The 17,729-nt window shown below is 38.8% G+C and overlaps 1 protein-coding gene and 1 long non-coding RNA gene across 4 annotated transcripts in view; one reads left to right on the forward strand and one right to left on the reverse strand.

Moving 5' to 3' along the window:
- Positions 1 to 17,729, forward strand: part of NFKB1 (nuclear factor kappa B subunit 1) — a 53,937-nt gene that overhangs the window by 15,907 nt on the left and 20,301 nt on the right. For 2 of the 3 annotated variants that reach the window (XR_014945954.1, XM_015862092.3), the window contains exons 4-9: positions 3,007 to 3,047; positions 5,358 to 5,456; positions 13,216 to 13,364; positions 14,530 to 14,693; positions 15,435 to 15,593; positions 17,174 to 17,278. Coding sequence is in view for 2 of the 3 variants with exons in the window: in XM_015862092.3 (XP_015717578.1) it covers positions 3,007 to 3,047; positions 5,358 to 5,456; positions 13,216 to 13,364; positions 14,530 to 14,693; positions 15,435 to 15,593; positions 17,174 to 17,278 (717 nt within the window). In the remaining variant the exon portion in view is untranslated. The remainder of the gene's footprint in view (positions 1 to 3,006; positions 3,048 to 5,357; positions 5,457 to 13,215; positions 13,365 to 14,529; positions 14,694 to 15,434; positions 15,594 to 17,173; positions 17,279 to 17,729) is intronic. The other variant, XM_015862093.3, reaches the window with a different exon arrangement.
- Positions 12,968 to 15,440, reverse strand: LOC146761104 (uncharacterized). Its single transcript, XR_014945976.1, has 2 exons — positions 15,059 to 15,440; positions 12,968 to 13,456 (listed from the first exon to the last, which is right to left on the reverse strand). It is a non-coding gene; the product is annotated as an uncharacterized LOC146761104 (long non-coding RNA).

Genomic DNA, 17,729 nt, shown 5'->3' on the forward strand with positions numbered 1-17,729 from the left:
CACCTTCAGCTTTCATTTGTTTAGACCAGACATGCCTACTTAATAGAAATGAACTATTAGAAACATTCCTTTGCAAAACACTTTTGTATTTTTCTCTTCCTTAGGAAAGATTTGAGAGAAAGAGAGGAAGAGATGGAGGAGAGACCACATAACAAATGTTAGGCTGTCTGTCTAATGTGCTTCTGGAAAGTGTCTAGGGAATATTGGCTGTATGAGATGTGTTGCAAAGAATAATTCTTTTCATAGTTGATATATTAGCTATACTTGAAAGTTACCTTGAATATTGCTATTTTTATTTTTAAATAGAATTTTTGTTATAATTAAATGCCTTAGTATGCCTTCTCTGTCCACTTGCTCAGGTGTGCTCCATATGCTATACCAGAGTATTAACTTAGTGATAGGAAAAGAGGGAATATTTATTCATACAACTCAAAAACTAAAATGAGATCTTGCAAACCTTTGCTATACATGAATTGATATATGTTTGATTAATCTGTCTGCTGTCACTTATTAATGTCAGCAGATATAATTTGCTTTTAGACATTTACACTGCAACCTATTGTGTTCCTAGTATTGATATTTAATTTTATTTTTCTTGTGTTTGTGTGATTTTTATAAGTTTTTGTGTTTGGTTTTTTTCTGTCCCAAGAGGACACGAGTGCTGCTGTCCTAAACTTTTCATTCTCCTGCATGCAAGGTGAAACTATGCCAGTAGTACAAAGAATTCCCCTTAAGCTTTCCATTAGGCCAGTATTAGTGTAAATCCCCCTAGTAGGTGTATGAACTCCCTCGTGCTGACCTCTTGAACCTGGATCTGCTGTTTTCTAGTGGACTTATGTAACCACTCAGCTTTTGTATAAAAGACAACTATGTTTTTCTGGCTTAATGGTTGAGAGAGAGCAGTGGGATTTTGTGCAGGTTCCAACCCCAAGTATATGCTTTGAAAGTGAATTCGTAAGGGGAAAACAGTCGAAGAACTGCTTGGCAGGTCGTGACCTGGGTAGAGGCTTGGTTGAGAAATGAGTTACATTGTATTTAATGTGAATTATTTCTGCCAGTGCTCAGAAGATGCAAGGCCTCTGGATTGCTAAAGTATTACATGAAGTATAACATTTTAGATGCCTAAATAATGGGGAGGGTTGCAGGTCTATTCACAGATAAAAGTGCCAGTTAAATGTAAGTGCAGTATCGTACTTAAACCTAACTTTATTCAACTTGACTCCATGTTACACGCAAAAAAACAAAGCGAAAAATCACACTAAAACTAAATATTAATTAAAATTTCTAAAGTCTAAAATATTTTTTCATGCTTTCCAGTGTAAAATGATGTATATTTGTTCTGGAGGCACATGCTTTATATGACTTCTAAGATTTTGGCTGTAGCACTGTTTACTTTTTCACAGGAAGAGTGTTGGACTTGGGAAATAAATAACCTTTATATGTGAAATTGTTGTGACTGGCATTTGCAATGTAACTTTGATATGAAATAAATTCATTTGCTGGCTTTGACAGCAAAATAAAAATTATACCTATTAGCTTACTTAACAGATTTTTTCATTTAGAGAGAAAACTGTTCAGTTAAGAACATATCTTCAAACATGAAGGTGTGTTTTATTAAGGAAAAGCTGTAGCGAGGAACAAAGAAGGACACATGAAGTTGTGCTGCAAAACTATAAATAAGCATATTCTCCGCCATTTTTAGTTGTCAGTGAACGTGAGGCCTATTGTTAGATGGGAGCCAATACAGGTACATAGTTCTGTGCTTAAGCCAAGCGTTACCTGGTTGTATGGTACTTGCAGATGATGCAGATGTTCAGAGGCTGATCATACCTTCTTCTGGATGTTGACAAGGTGTGATATGCCCTATGTGTGCTTGCAGGCCCTGCCATGTAACTGCGTATTGTCTGTTCTGAATGTTCCATGTGTACCAGTGAACTTGCTGGATTCTTCAATATTAGTAACTTTAATGGGGTATAAGCAATGAATGATGCATAAATGTAACAGGACTATAGCTGGTGGTAAATTATGCGGGTGTTCACAGCAAGTGAAGTTGTTGTTTGGAGTCTGCTTTGATAACAACTGAATTCTTAGCATTGAAATCCTCTTCTTTGTTGGTAAAGAAACAGAAAAGAAATTCTGCCTTTGAGGTGATTCATTCTCAACTCTGGTAGATGTTTATGCTGGTGAATTTTGAATGAGGCTTATGGTTTTAAATTAGCGAGCATTTAGGGAATGATGCAAGGCTTAAGCTTGGTAAAGCTAATAGGTCTTGTCTGAAAAACAAGCAGAATTTATTAACTTAACTCCATGTATTGACAACATGGACAAATATGGATTTCATTATAGTCTGTATTTGTACTCAAACATGGTGTGTTCCATGTTTTAGAGATGCAGCAGAACAATATATTTTAAAAGTATATCTGAAATTATTAAAAGAATGAAAGTTGTTTAGGCTCCTCAGTTCCATTTTCTAAAGCAGATCTGACTGTTGAGACATGTTGAGACAGCTTGAATTCCTCCAATATTCCCACACCTCAGAGCTTCCCATTAGCTGTCTGAAAACTTTCAGGAGCACTTAGGCACTAGGAAGCCCTGGGGCCAAGGCTTGGTGAATACAGTCTTTAGAGCCCAAAGGGTTTAAACGCAACATTTAACCTTCACTTGGGAAGGCCAGCGTACTCATCAGTGGTAAGGAGAGAATCCTTTTCTTACTCACTTCTGAGTGTCTTAACTGGCTGATCTGAGTTGCCCCTTCATGCCCTTTGAGGTAAAATTAAGCTTTTGTAAATTACTAATTCCCTTCTTACTCCACTGATCTTAGTAAAGATTAGCAGTGGTTGACTTTCAGCTGATTAAATTATTCATTAAAATTTTATTTATGTTCTGAAGATGCCTAGCTGCTTTCAAAAATGTCAAGACATTGGAAGATATCGGTTTTTTCCCTGTAACTCGTGTTTCATAGCAATAGAAATATAATGTTGTGCTAACACTTTTCTCTTATGTTAGCAGATGGACCGTATCTTCAAATCATTGAACAGCCAAAACAGGTAACATTTGGAAAATCTTTGCAATACGTACGTCACTGTGTTCAGCTATAAATAAAACTGTGACTTAAGATGAGAAAAGAAGTGTTGAAGAGGTTAAAGTTAATAACAAATATTGCACTTAACCATAAGCATTTTTTCCTCTTGCTTTCGTAGTCGAATTGTTTCCTGTTTTGTTTCTTCTTCATCTCTGTGTCTCTTTGGAAATGTCTAAGAGAAGGAAAAAAAAACAAACTGAGGGTTTAAAAAAATATCTTGTTAGATATAAGCTTTTCATCTGAGAAACAACTCTTCAGTGCCCCAGTATTTGGAAATACAAATTAATAGGCATGGCAGATTTTTAGAATTTGTTTTGTGTTTCTTGAAAGGTGTGAAACAAAAGGAAAAAAGCAAAAATTCTGTCCCCAGAAGTTACAGGAAATTTTGACTTGTGTTTTGCCATCATGAAGAAGTGTTGTTGTCCTTGGAGATTCCTGTTGTCACAGTTGGCTGTTCTGAGTAATTCAAGAAAAATGAAGATTAATTATTGAAAGTAACTGTTTTTGTGACTTGGAAGCAGACTCTCACTTAAGCTGCCCTTGTGGTGTCAATTTCATTGCAATGTACTGGTTAGTTTTCCTGCAACAGAAGTTCAAAGTTGCATAAAATCCTAGACTGAGGCTGTTAAGTAGACAAGGGAGTCTAGAAGCCATTCTGCTCTGTGCTTGGTCTTCTGCAAAAGCATGTCAGGCTCCAGTCTTTTTTTCTAGGAGACTGCAGAGGATGTTTGTTTCAGGGTCACACTGAGTCCTTTTTTTACTTCAGCCTCCCTTATTGGGAATGGGGGGCAGTGTACTGTGAACTCTTGGAAGAATATGCTGCTTCCTCCTTGTTGTTTTAGTTCATTCTCAATCAGGTCGTTTCTTTGTATGGCAGAACCTGTAGTGTGCAGTGTCTGAAAGGAAGCCACTCTTTCCATACAAGACATTTCTGCAAGCAGCTCTGTAGTGGAGTACCCACGAAGCAAGCTGAGCATAGGTTTATATGGTATAATAAGAGTGATCCATAGACAGAGCACTTTGCTTGTGATCATTTTGGGAATAAGAGACAGCGGGGAAGTATAGGATTGTATGTGTGATAACACAGCTGGCACTGGAAGGATGATAGACTGGGGAAGGCCAGTCAGATGTCTGCTAGACCTTTAGGCCCTAAGGCATGGCAAATGAAGAGAGCCTGAGTCATTCCACACGTCATGACTCCGGAAACTTTTGCCTGCTGGATACCTGGAGCTCAGGCTCATAGTTGAGCACTTCACTTTGTTGCTCAATACTCTGTGGGAAAGCAAATATGTTATTTAGGTTTGATTACATTGTCCAGTCGGAATCTAAACAAAAGACAGATCTTTCCATTTGCTTGAGAGGCTTGTTCATAAACTGAAAAGGCTTCAGTGAGATAGATGCTAGAGATTACAGAGTAATTTTTTGAGCCAGTTCGCTGTCAGCTAGTAGAGACATCAACTTCAGGGATGCCTTCTATTAGGCAGAGGCTAAAGATCTTTCATGAAGAAAGCAACACTTAATGGATGGCCTTGAATCCATCAGGGGGGCTGTGTATAATGGGCTGTGTCAGAATTTGCAGGACTGGAGAGTAGGTCTGAAAGTTCAGGGGTGGGAGGGGGCAGATAAAATAGCATAGTTAAGTAGAGTTAAGCATTACCAGGTACTTTTGCTTAAAATTTGCATTTTCTGTACCATATGGAGGACTTAGTAAAGCAAAGGGAATATTAGTTCCATCAAAATGGAATACATGTACTGCTGTGAGTGATTGCTAGTGGGTCATACAAAGTGCTCTGAAACATTTGTGAGGCCTCTGGACTTCACTCTGGTCAGAGATATGACTTCCACATGCTCTTCCCACAAGGAGAAAGGATTTCAGTTTCATCCACATTCTTTTCCCTGTGGTTGTTTGCAACCCTCTCTACTTAACATCTGTTGTGACAGAAATAGCATCTGTTGCTGTATTCTCTTGTCATTTATTTATTATCTTGTTTTGAGAGTATAAATAGATCTCTGCTTCAGAATGTCTTCACTTACTGAAAGGAGAATTTCTGCCCGTTGCTAATGTGTAAGAGTAGGAATAGATCACTTTACCTGGAGCTGGCTCAGTGGTGCTTTGTCAACAGTATTCAGTCGGTATTTCAGGGATGATCAGTTGTAACTTTACCGTTTGCGGGCTGTTTGGGCAAGTTTTGTGTGTGTGTGCGCAAGCGCACACGTGCTGTCTTTTTTCAGTTTCATTTTCAAACACTTTACAAGTTTCTTTTTATTTCCACAGAGGGGTTTTCGATTCCGATATGTATGCGAAGGGCCTTCACATGGTGGACTTCCTGGTGCTTCCAGTGAAAAGAACAAAAAGTCATACCCCCAAGTGAAGGTAAGGACCTAAAACGTTAATAATTTGTTAACTCACTGTAAGCATATATAGGACCCTACTGCAATTCAGCATACAGTATTATGAAATTACTCACTTTATATGAAATTGACTGCAGTTCATTTCCCACTTTAAAAGTGTAATTGGTTTAAAAAGAAAATAGTTTTCAGATTCATGGAGTTATTTTGGCATCGTATTTATCTATTAGCTGCTGAGCAGTAATCCTTCCTGCGCCTGCCACCTCACTGCACTGCCCCTGCTCTTGCCACTGGAGTTCTTCCCTAAGGTGTGGTTTTAGTATAATGCTGCTCTGAGCTGGTCAGTTACTCTGCTGTCAGTGTAATGCATAGCTTGAGTCCGCTCAGTTATTCCAATCCAGTCTGAAATGCTGTTTACCTGCCTTTCTTTGCTTGTCTGTTCACGTTACTCCTTACTCAATGGCTCTGGGATATTAAGTCCTTAGGTTCTTTAGGATTTAATCCAGATAACTTTAAAATCAACAAAAAACATGCCATTTTAACAAGAGTAGTATTAAATTTAGGAGTTCTGAACCTTTTTTTTTTTTTCAAGAAAAGATTGAGTATGTTAATTAAAGAAACATTCAGAGCTAGCACAATATGAGGACTATAACAGTGATGGTTAACCGGTCTAGGATTAGAATCATAGAATCACCAAGGTTGGAAAAGACCCACAGGATCACCCAGTCCAACTATCACCAATAGTTCTCACTAAACCATGTCCCTCAGCACAATGTCCAGATGTTCCTTGAACACCTCCAGGGTGTTCACCACCTCAGGGTTGGTGACTCCACCACCTCCCTGGGCAGCCCATAGGGGGTGAACTTTTGTTGCCTAAGGTTCTTGCAGAGTATTCTTTCTGCGTAGACATGAGGAAAAGAGAAACTGTGTTTTCTTTCTTTTTTTTTTTTTAAGTTAATGAAAGCCTCAGTCTTGTTACTTTACATCTTTGATGAGCTTTTGCAATAGAGATTGTATCATGAGGAGCAGGATTAAAAGTTTTTAATTCTGGTGTTGTCTTCTTTACAAGAAGAGAAGGGAATGGAAAGGGTGGCAAGCAGTCAGCCTCTGTACCAGGCCTTGCTGTGTGCTGCTTGTCAGCTTTCCCTTGTACATGTGTGTAGTTCTTCTGCAGTTCTTGAGAAAGGCTAGAGTTTGGAACAGCTGCATCTCCAGAATGAATCAGTACATGCATGACTCAATGGAAAATAATCAGCATTGGTTGAGATAGCCTAGGGTGTTTTAGTCTGGCAAATTGAGAGGAGGGTGAGAAATTTAGCCTTGCAAAACTGTTAGGAAAAATTACTAGCCCAGGCAAAGGTTCTACTTGCATTTTCCTTTTCCTATGGTATGGTGATAGCGATGATGAACCAGTGAGTACAATTTACTGGTACGTTCATATGTAAATTATGTGCCTCAATGATGCCAGGTCTTTGGATTCCAATTCCATCTACATTGATAATTAATAAAAATATCAAGTGTTGTTGATAATAATTGTTGTGCTATTGTGTTTCCTAAAGGTCTGATGGGACTTACAGTAGCATGACAAGCGTACACACAATGAGAAGTTCTGTAGGGAATGGAATTTTTCCATGGAAAAACTAGAAAGCAAAATGTTCTTTGGCTTTCCATCAAACCTCCTGTTTTCATTGATCATCAGATTTTAATTTCATCTAAAGCTCTCCCAACACACGTGTCCCGTCCCCTCCCTCCCTCTCGTCCTTCTGTGTGCATCTGGGTTTTTTCTACTACAAATCCCCACATGGCAACACCTGCTGGGAGAGGCTGGCAAAGGAACATAACAAGTAGATTCCTCAAGGCCATTACTTGTTAGTGCTTGTTCTTGATTCAAGTGGTGCCAGCAAATACAGAAGCATTTCACACCTTTTCCTGTAAGTCTTTCTGGTGTTTTGTCAAAGGGTGCTCACCTTGTCGTAAATGAGGTGAGCACACTTGAAGGTTACTGCATTTTCTTTAATTTTTTACAGTTACACCAAGACTTTCATGATAAAACTTCCATTTGCTGATCACAGTCATGTGAAGGGATGGTGCTGTGGTTTGGCTTTAATGGAAAAAAGACTGATATTTGTGATGGATCTTTAAACCTTGGCTATGAGGAGACCTGTACAGCTCACACCAGGATCTTTCTTCTGCTTGGCCAACTCTGCACAAAAAGCTGATGTAATTTACCAGTAGGCACCATGGAGTGCTCTTAGAGTAGACATTTTCAGTGCATGAAAAAGCATTGTAGTTTCCCTGCACCCTTTTCATAGGATTATGCATATATATATGCATATATATAGACCTGCAGAAAACACAATTATCTGAAATGACCTCTTGAATAATGTGGCCTACTGAATCTCAATCAGTTGTTTTCTTGCACGTACCCCCTAACTTGTAGCAGAGCTGGAACATATGAAGATGTGTCTTCCATTTAAAGGCTAAAGCGCTGAAGACTGCCATGTCTCTAAGCAAGATATTTTGGTAGTTAATTACAGGTTTAACCACGCCCTGTCGAGCTTATTAGAAGATGGTATATGTCAGGAGTTAGTATAGCAGTTCTGCTTTGCATTTGAGACAAAACTGCACCACCTGGAAACTTGGAATTGACTTTAAATTCTCGTTTTTGCAGCATGTATAGCCTGGTTAGCAGTAGTATTTTTACTGTAGTGCCGAGGACAAAATTCATTTAACTTTATGGAACTGTATTCCTTTGTTTACAGCTGTCTTTGCTATCAGTAAACCTACTAGTATGTACAAAAACTGTTACATACTTATAAGATTACATGAGTTTTATATATCCTTACAGGGAAGCTGTAGATATTGAACAAACTATAATGAAAACCTGTCTCTTGAGATATTTAAGACCTGTCTGGGTGTCTACCTGTGTGATCTACTGTAGAGAACGCTCTTTAGCCGGTGGGTTGGACTTAAAAACTCTAAGGGTCCCTTCCAACCCCAACAGTTGTGTGACTCTGTGAAGCTTTAATGATAAGCTATCTAAAATTATTCGTTTAATTTCATTTTTGTCCGCTTAATGGAAGCAGTGCAACAGTGGGAAACTGTAACATCTAGAACAGCTGAAATTATGGCTCTTGAGCTCTTTGCTCATCATTAGCTTGTTCAAGCAAAGAACAATTGGGAGTTCTATATAGTTGTTCTATATCCAAATAACAACAGATACGCTCCCTTTAAAATCTTCTGAAGAGTTTAGGGGAAAAAAAAACCACCACCACCAAAAGAGCAAAACTGGGTAGTTTTGATATCACCAGCTCACTGAACTATCTTACATTCTTATTCATATTTGGAAAACTGCCTGAAAACTTCCATAGAAGATTTCCACTTGCCTTTTTTACATGTTAATGTGTCCTGATCTTGCATACTGATGTTGGCGTATTCAAGCTTGACAATGAAGTGCTTGATACAGTTTTGGGTGTGAAAAGAATTTACTGAAAACAGCGGTGTGACGGAAATGTCCTGAGTTTTCATTTCCCTTGGGGCAAATCTACATGGGTGGCTGCACAACATTTCAGGTTGTCTATTCTGTGAGCTGGATGTAAATGAGTTTCAGCCTAGAGGCTGCAGTAACCACATTGCTCAGAGATGTGCCCAAGCTAATGAGTACCGTCTCTGTACCCGTGAGTTTGGTTGTAGTGCAGTTCAGCTTGAGGATCAAAGCTGAGTCCCATTTAGGCAGCCCTGAACTCAGGCACCCAAATAGGAGCACTGCCCATACAGACGTGTCCTCAGGCTATCCTAAATTATACTTCAATTTGGAGATAAGCGTTCTCATTGAAATCAGGGGGATTTCAGCACCTAATTCAAGTTCAGGAGGAACGTTTGCAGAAAATGAGGCAAGTAGTTTGGTTGTTGAACTTTCTTGTTAAAGAAAGCTTTCTCCACCCCATAGGAATTTAGTTGTAGAGTGTTAGTTTGCTGATTACAGGTTAAAGATTAATTCATTCAAGAGCAGAATTAAGAGATAATCACTAGTGGAGAACAAACAGATTTTTTTCTTATAAATCTGTAACGTCCATTGAAAAGCTGTACTGAAGCAATTCAGCCAAAGGTTAATTCAGTGAGAGATGTGTTTTTTGCTGCTATAGTTGGCTACGATGAGTCTGGAGTGCTGAGTCCATTTACTTGGGCTTCTAAAGCAATGCATCCAAGTCTGTGACTTCATGTTTGGAGAGGATCAGAAGATTTAAAACTCCCATTGCTTCTAGTTACTGTACATTGCTTTATTCTTAGGCCTCTAAGGAAGTACTGACAGTTCCTACCAAGTTTGATGTGTCGTATCTTAAACTGGCAACCAGAAAACATTCGTATTTGGCATTTATAAAGAATGAGTGATGCCTCATCTGTGGGACTTTTATGTGTGTGCTTATGACAGCACTGCTGGTCATACTCAAAAGGTCAGACAAGATTGGGGATGTAGCTTCTGTAACAAAACAATTAGAAAGAGAAATGCTTATTTTTATCATTACTGGCCTTCTATGTTTGACATGGTCTTTTTCCATCATTTGCTTTCTTTAGTTAAGTAGTTGGTTTCACTTCTTGCTTCTGTGAGCAACTGGAAAAAACATCTTTCAAGTAGAAAAATGTTTTTTATGAAGTTTTTGTAAAGTTTTAGGAAGTATTAAAAAAAAAAATTGGGCCTGGATCTCAAGAAAATGTGAAATAACTGAAAAAAAAAATCAGCTTTTGTTTTGAAATTGAGTAAACTTCAAGTTCACAGGGTCCTTTTAATCTCTCAGGCAAATCTCCCAAACAGGAACAGCCAATAAATGTGAGCCTGCAGCATTTTGACTTTATCAGATTAGATCAATTGAATGCTGCTTCAGTGCGGGACGTAATCAAGTGTTACAGCTGTGCTCCTTCCTGGGAACTCCTGATTTTCTTTTTTCTCCCCTATCTTCAATGTGTTGTTCAGTGGCTACTTTTCTGTAGGTCACAGCTCTGCTTTGGAGCAGCGCAGCACCCAAATACTCGTATTGCAGATAGTTTTTTCTGTTGACACCATAGTCTTTGGATCCCTGTACAGATACCCAGCACTGCAATATGCCGTCTACCTTCTAGCACCTCTGACTGCCTTTTCTACATGAAGTAAAAGGTGGCAGTTATTTATGTATATTAGTACCAGAATAAATTTGAGGTTATTCAGCAATTGCGATAGTGTCGATAATTCAAGGATACCCCAAAATGGTTTCAGACTTGTTTTAGGTTACATAAGGATGGTTAACCACTGGGGCTGTTTTTCTGGCTACAGATTAGTTGGATGTCACAAAATCGCTTAGAAAGGTCCATCTTTAGAGCAAACATGTAGGAAACATCCTATAGCCTTAGCAGCATAGGATGTCAGCCTCGAAAATAGTCTTTTCTTGCCAAATGATCTGTACAATGTATTACATTTTAAGAAACATATATATATATATATGGATGGATTTTTTATTCACTAAGAGAGACTACAAAGCTGAGCTGAGTAACAGGGGAAGATTGCAATCTGGTTACCGCTGCAGTTATGTGTTCTGCTTTCAGAGGCTGGAAAGTCCTTGACGTGCACCAGTCCTACCTACAGTTTCACTGTGGTTTCTACAGCTGATGAAGGGTTGTCTTGAACTTTTCTGATGTGACACAAGAACATGCATGTTAGTCATAGTGAATGTAACGCTGTAGATGTGCTGGGAACTTCCTAGCAGGGAAAGCCTTTCTTAGTGAGGGATGACAAGAAAATAGTTTTAAAAGCTTAGTTGTAGTACAACATATAATGATTTTCTTCTCAGTTCATTTTATGAATGTTACACAGAGATTCCTTCTACCATCCTGCTGAGAATGGTAGAAAAGACAAAGCAGTGATTATTCTGTATTGTTTCAGTCCGGGAGTGATGACGGTGTGGGAACCGACGGAAGCACGAGTACCCCCATGTTTCATGTTTTAGAAAGTGCCACTTGTAACATGTAAAACGCCGAAGTTTTATAGTTATCTCTCAGGCAGTGAGTAGTGAGAAGACTTTTGCACACCTGTTTCTTCTGGAACAGCTTTTTCATACTCTGGGGCTTTTTATTGTTAGCAGCAAATTGGAAGACACTGAAGACACATGTTATATATATGCAGAGTGTTTCAGCTGTGATGAAATGGATTCAGGAGAGGGGTTAAATGGAGTGAAGGAGGGCAGCAGAACTTACAATGTGGTGAAGTCCTGGCAATCCCCGGTTATCAGCGTTTTATCAACAATATAACCTTAAGTGTTCAGTTCATCACTGATTCATCACTTTAATGTTCATCGTGATCCTTTAATACCTTGGTTGATTAGATCTATAAGCTGCTGTAATACAAAGGACTTTCCCTCAGGCAAATCAGAAGAAACCTTAGAGGAGGAGGGAAAAAAACAACATTGATAAGAGGGTTAATTAAGTGAATTGGAAGGGAAGGGAATGTTCGCTTTTTTTTTTTTTTCCTTAAATCAAGATAATTTTATATTTGTTATAATTTGAAAATGATGCATAAAGATAACTGAGTTAAGTGTATTATTTGCTAGGAGAGAAAATAACATTTTAAATGATGTGTAAAGCAAATAGCTGGTGTTACTAAATGGTACTTTGTTGGTCATTATGTTTGTATTACATACATACATTATGTATGTTTTTGGTTGTGTTTTTTAAGCATTACTTGACATCACAATTTTAAAAGCTATTGAGAACGTGTGGTCATCGGAAACTCTGATGGGTGGGAAGCTTTGTTGTCCTCCAGAATGCCTGCAGAGGCACCCAGATCATCCTAAATGCAGGCCTGCAAAACCCTCGATGGGGTTTTAGTGTGTATCCTCACCTACACTTGCAGGCAGTATTTACTGGGCAGGTTTGTGTGTTGATGTAACACTGTGATCTGACAGAATACCTGTGAGTGCAGAATTCTTTCACTTCAGAATCTCTACCTGAGTGATCACTGTAATGAGACCAAAATGTTTGAAATCACAGAATCACAGAATGACCCGGGTTGGAAGGGACCTCAAGGATCATGTAGTTCCAACCCCCCTGCCTGGCAGGGCCACCAAACATACACCTTTACTAGATCAGGTTGCCCAGGGCCCCATCCAACCTGGTCTTGAACACCTCCAAGGACGGGGCATCCACAACCTCCTTGGTCAGCCTGTTCTAGGGCCTAACCACTCTCCTAGTGAAGAACTTCCCCCTAACATCCAACCTAAATCTTCCCTCTTTTAACTTAAAACCATTTCCCCGTGTCCTGCTATTGTCAGCCCTTTGAAAGAGATCATAATCTTTACCATTATTTGAAAACATCTTTGAGTTGGGAAAATAAATAATAAATAAAATAAAAAAGCAGGTATTTTGTTAAAAATATGCATTTTTAATGGGGTTCTTAAGGTGTAGCAATGCCTAATGTGAATTTAACATACTAAGTTAAGTGTATAGAGAGCAACGTGGTACAACTGGCCAGAATCTAAAGCTAATGACAGTGACATGGGAAACAGAAGGTTGCTTTTCATAACGTTAGCTTTATTTCTTGACTTCTTTGTCACAATTTCTGCCATTCGTGTATCAATTTTAATTACAAATGAATTGTTGACTTTTTTTTAGTGATGACCTGGTACAGTTAGTTTGTTTTATGAGAAAATACACATTTCTTCTAAGGAAGCTTGATTGTACTCAGCTGACAGAAAATATCCCACTGGAATTATTGTTTGTTGCATTTTTTAAGGCATCGGTTTTACATTTGTTTGCAGATTTGCAACTATGTCGGACCTGCCAAAGTGATCGTCCAGTTAGTTACTAATGGGAAATACGTCCATTTACACGCCCACAGCTTGGTGGGTAAATTTTGTGAAGATGGAGTGTGCACAGTCAATGCAGGACCGAAAGACATGGTCGTTGGGTGAGTCCGTCAGATGCAGTTGTAAAGCTGAGCTAAGAGGGAGAGAGTCAATTTTGTCGCAGTTTTGATCAATATTTTACCTTCGCTGAAATCTGCCAATAGGAATACAGTGAAGGGAAATGCTTTAAGAAAGTGAGGATAGTAAATCTGAGATTAAGGTAAGACAGGTATAAACATGAAAATACTAAACGAGTCAAACTTTTTAAGTTTAAAGCAATAAGATTATACTGAAATTGTAGTTGGTCTGTTCATGTTTAATTTAAAGGAGTAATTGTTTATATCAGTAAATGGAACTCAGGCTCCTGTCTACGTTTTCAGTCTTAGATCAGGTTTCATGCTGGCTGTGAGTTTTAGTTCTGTGATCTCAAGAATGTCTTTGTTGGTAAAGAAGTAGTTTAAAAAGCTGAGAAGGTTGGGAAAGAGATTCTTTTAAACTGTAACTTTTGATGTCCAAGCCCAGCGTACTGACTTTACCAAGCACAGCAATTTAAATAACTTTATTTGAAATGTTCCTTTTCATCTTGAAAAGTTTGGCTCATTTCCTAACCTGTGTTGTTTTTCATCAGATGTTTAGAAACAGCTTTCCTATCCTCAATTGACCCAAATGAAAATTGAGTTATTGTCTTGATTTCATATTTCCAGTTGTAATTGATTTTCGAATGTGCCAGGGGACTTTTACGAGAGCACACCTTGTATTACAGATATTGTCATTCAGAGAGATGCCCCAGGTGTCTTGTTGAATGTCCAGAACCGAACTTCAGCCATTTTCTTTGAAAAACATGCTCTGCTTTTAGCTGTTTAGCTTGTTCTCCAAATCAATCTGATCTGGACAAACCTTTTCTGATCGATCACTTTCACAGTAGCTGTAGAATTACGTATTAAATGGCAGTGCAAACAAAGTGTGACAACTAAATTCTCAGATGTTTTACAAGTTGTTTCCACACTGTAAGCCTGAAAACTTAAAGGTTACTTCTTAAGCCATGGGAAAATCCAGTGCACCCATATGATCACTGCCATATGGTGGTATGCATTTGATTTGCTTTTTAAGCTTGGCTGAAATTGTCACGCTGGAGTTCACTGGAACTGCTTCCTCTGATAAGGGAATGAGTGCCTGCTGCAGGCTTGGCCTAAGGCATCACTAAAATAATGAACCAACATTCGGCAGGTTTGCAAACCTTGGAATACTTCACGTCACGAAGAAGAAAGTGTTTGAAACTCTGGAAACACGCATGATCGATGCTTGCAAAAAAGGATACAACCCAGGACTCTTGGTGCATCCTGAACTCGGCTATCTGCAGGCAGAAGGATGTGGAGACAGGCAGCTAACTGGTATGTGGAAACGATGATCTGATTTTAATAGGTTTTTAGGAGGAATTAAAAAATCAAAAATAAAAATGATTTAGTTTCTAAAAATGCAGATTTTTATCCAGGAAAAGGCCCTGGGTCTGAATAAGGCTTATAGGTCTGCTGTTAGAGGTTGCACGTTACTGCTGTGTTTTAGAGAGTAAGAAAGTCTTTGCTGCCCATGTGTGAATGAGAATGGAGCAACTTCTTCCAGTAGCTGCCTGTACCCACCTCTGCACTTCTATTTTACTGTTCTTATCCTATTTAGTGAAGCGATAAATAGTTGTTTTGTGTTACTGCTGTGAGACATGATATCTGTAAGTAACTGTGTGGACCTTGTTTGGGAATACCTGTTTCATTCAGCATCCCCCTTGAACCTCAGGTCTGTATTGCTCTCAGGAGCTGTATCGAGGGACTGGCCTGTTCTTTATCACTGGTGCTAGACATTCAGATGTCCTTAGAGGCAGCCTTTATGAACAAAGAGCAGAAAGGAGTCACTTTGTGTCTCTTAATTGTGTACCTTACCTTAAATAACACATAGCTCACAAACTGCAAATTGAATGGAGTACATTGTGAATAGCTCCTCCTCTATGAATAGAAAGATAGAAACTGATGGATACTAAGTGAAAACAAAGTTGCTGATGGTGCCTACTGATAATAATGGTTGGAAAATGCTCATTCTCCCCAACTTCTGCTGATTCATCTGTGCTAATTTATTGGTTCCAGAACGAGAGAGAGAAATTATTCGCCAGGCAGCGGTACAGCAGACAAAAGAAATGGATCTCAGCGTGGTGCGTCTTATGTTTACAGCCTTTCTTCCTGACAGTAATGGTGGTTTCACACGGAGGCTTGATCCTGTTATATCGGATGCAATATATGACAGCAGTAAGTATATCTGAGATTAATTACTGTTTCAATACAGGGCACATCTCCAGCATTACCAGAAGTTTACAGCCATTTACTCTGGACCTGTTAGTATTTTTATACTTGTATCATGTCTCTCTATTTGTGGCTGTTCTAAGCGAACATTTTCACTTTGTGATTGTGCTTTTGGATTATACTTAGTGGTTTTACCTGAAACCTTTTTGCTGCTCGAGATTTCTTCCTTGTAGCTGTGTGTCGTCATGTTCCTGATAATTATACTGTAATGAGTCAGAAAAAAGTACCTTTTTTTTCTTGGTGCAAAAGTCAGATGTACGTCATCACTTTCTAAGGACAAAGTTTAAATGAGAAGGTGTTAAATGTAGCTGTTCTAATGCTACTGTTACAAGTCAGTTGCTTGCTGTCAATTGGAAAATGTAGTGCCCATGTCTACTATTACAGCATGCATGTCCCTTATTTTCTGAATGAGAAAAATGGTCTTTCATCTGCAAGCTGAAGTGGTTTAACTGATAGTGGTTAAGGAATTTAAGTTAAGGAATTTTAGGAATTTAAGGAATATTGATCTTTGTCAATAACTATTACAGGTTCCGTTTGTTTTTTAAAGTGTGTAATGATAAAGAGTATTGCTAAAGCAAAGAGGAAGAGAAGGGCAAAGAAACAACAGAGGCAGAATAATGAAAGATGGAGGGTGACTTTACATGATCTGATAGTGCTGAGACATGGTGGAATGGTTTTGAACTGAAAGCGGGATCTCTGTTGGTTGCAAGGAGAAAATTCTTTACTCAGAGTGTGGTGAGGCACTTGTAATAGTTACAAGTTGGCCAGCGAACTGGTGGATGCCTCATCCCTGGAGGTTTTCAAGGCCAGGTTGGTTGGGGCACTGGGCAACTTGGTGTAGTGGGTGAATTCATGTTGGTTGATTCCAAAATATTTTTATAGGGGCTGTTGTTTTTTCCTTATGTCCTTTGTTGCACCATTCAAGTTCCTTCCATAGAGTAGACACAGCTTGTAGCACAATTGTCTGTGACAGTTGCTTTTAATTATCAGCTGATAGTTGTATCTCAAGGACCAATAGTTAATCCAGCAATGCCTCTGCTAAATCTTTAGAGGTGAGCTTTTTGATGACAGTCTGACGTGTTGGTCCAAAACTGAGGTTGCTTTCAAGTCAGCTAGAGAGCAGACTAAGCTTTGCATGTTACATTAAACTAATGATGTAAAGGTAACCGCTTTCAGCAGTGCCCTGTCACCAAGAAAATGGGAAAGAAAAAATGTTCTCTTATAATGCACTCCTCCTATAAAGTTAGTGTTAATGCAGGATGCAGTTCACCACTCTGTTATTTTAATGAAGTAATTTGCTGGAATGGCCAGAGCCTCATTTTATAGTTCGCAGGTTATTCAAAGCCTGGAGGATACAAGATTACACCCTTAAGTGAAAAACTATTGATTCATTCTTTTTAAGAACACAAACTCATGTAGGCTGCACTGGGACCTTGTCTTTCCATTGCATTTGTGTATTTCTATTTTCTTGTCATCTAAAATGGTTATGAAAGCAATTGTTTTTTAAAACATTTTCCTTTTAATAGAAGCACCCAATGCCTCCAACTTGAAAATTGTAAGAATGGACAGAACAGCAGGGTGTGTAACAGGAGGGGAAGAGATTTACCTTCTCTGCGACAAGGTTCAGAAAGGTGAGTGTCCTGAGTATTGTAAGGCACACCAGGATGTTCGACTGGAATACACATGAAGCCAGCTTTGTTGTCTTGCTGTTCTCCTGCTCTGATAAGCGCAGCAGGATTTATACATGCTCTATATTTCAAGAAACAAGGCCAGCAGGAAATAGTTCTGCAAACTAAATTGAACTTGTGCTGCCTCCTCAGAGACCAACTTTGTCCTTCTCAGATTTCTGCCCTTGCCTGTGCTCTGTTTTTCATGGGTAATGGGTTCTGGGTGATCTTTGACTCCATTAACAGCTGCTCTGAATTATTCTGAAGTTTCTGATTTATTATTAAGTTTCTGACTGTAAAGGGTAAGTATGTATCTTCTGTGTCAACCAGCAGTGGGAACTGAGTGTATTCAGTGCTGCTGCTAATAACTTCATTTTTACGTATATGCTAACAGTAGAGATCACTTGGCTTCAAC

This window comes from Coturnix japonica, chromosome 4 (assembly GCF_054131305.1).
Source record: "Coturnix japonica strain WE chromosome 4, WE-NBRP24, whole genome shotgun sequence".
Classification (NCBI taxonomy): Eukaryota; Metazoa; Chordata; class Aves; order Galliformes; family Phasianidae; genus Coturnix; species Coturnix japonica.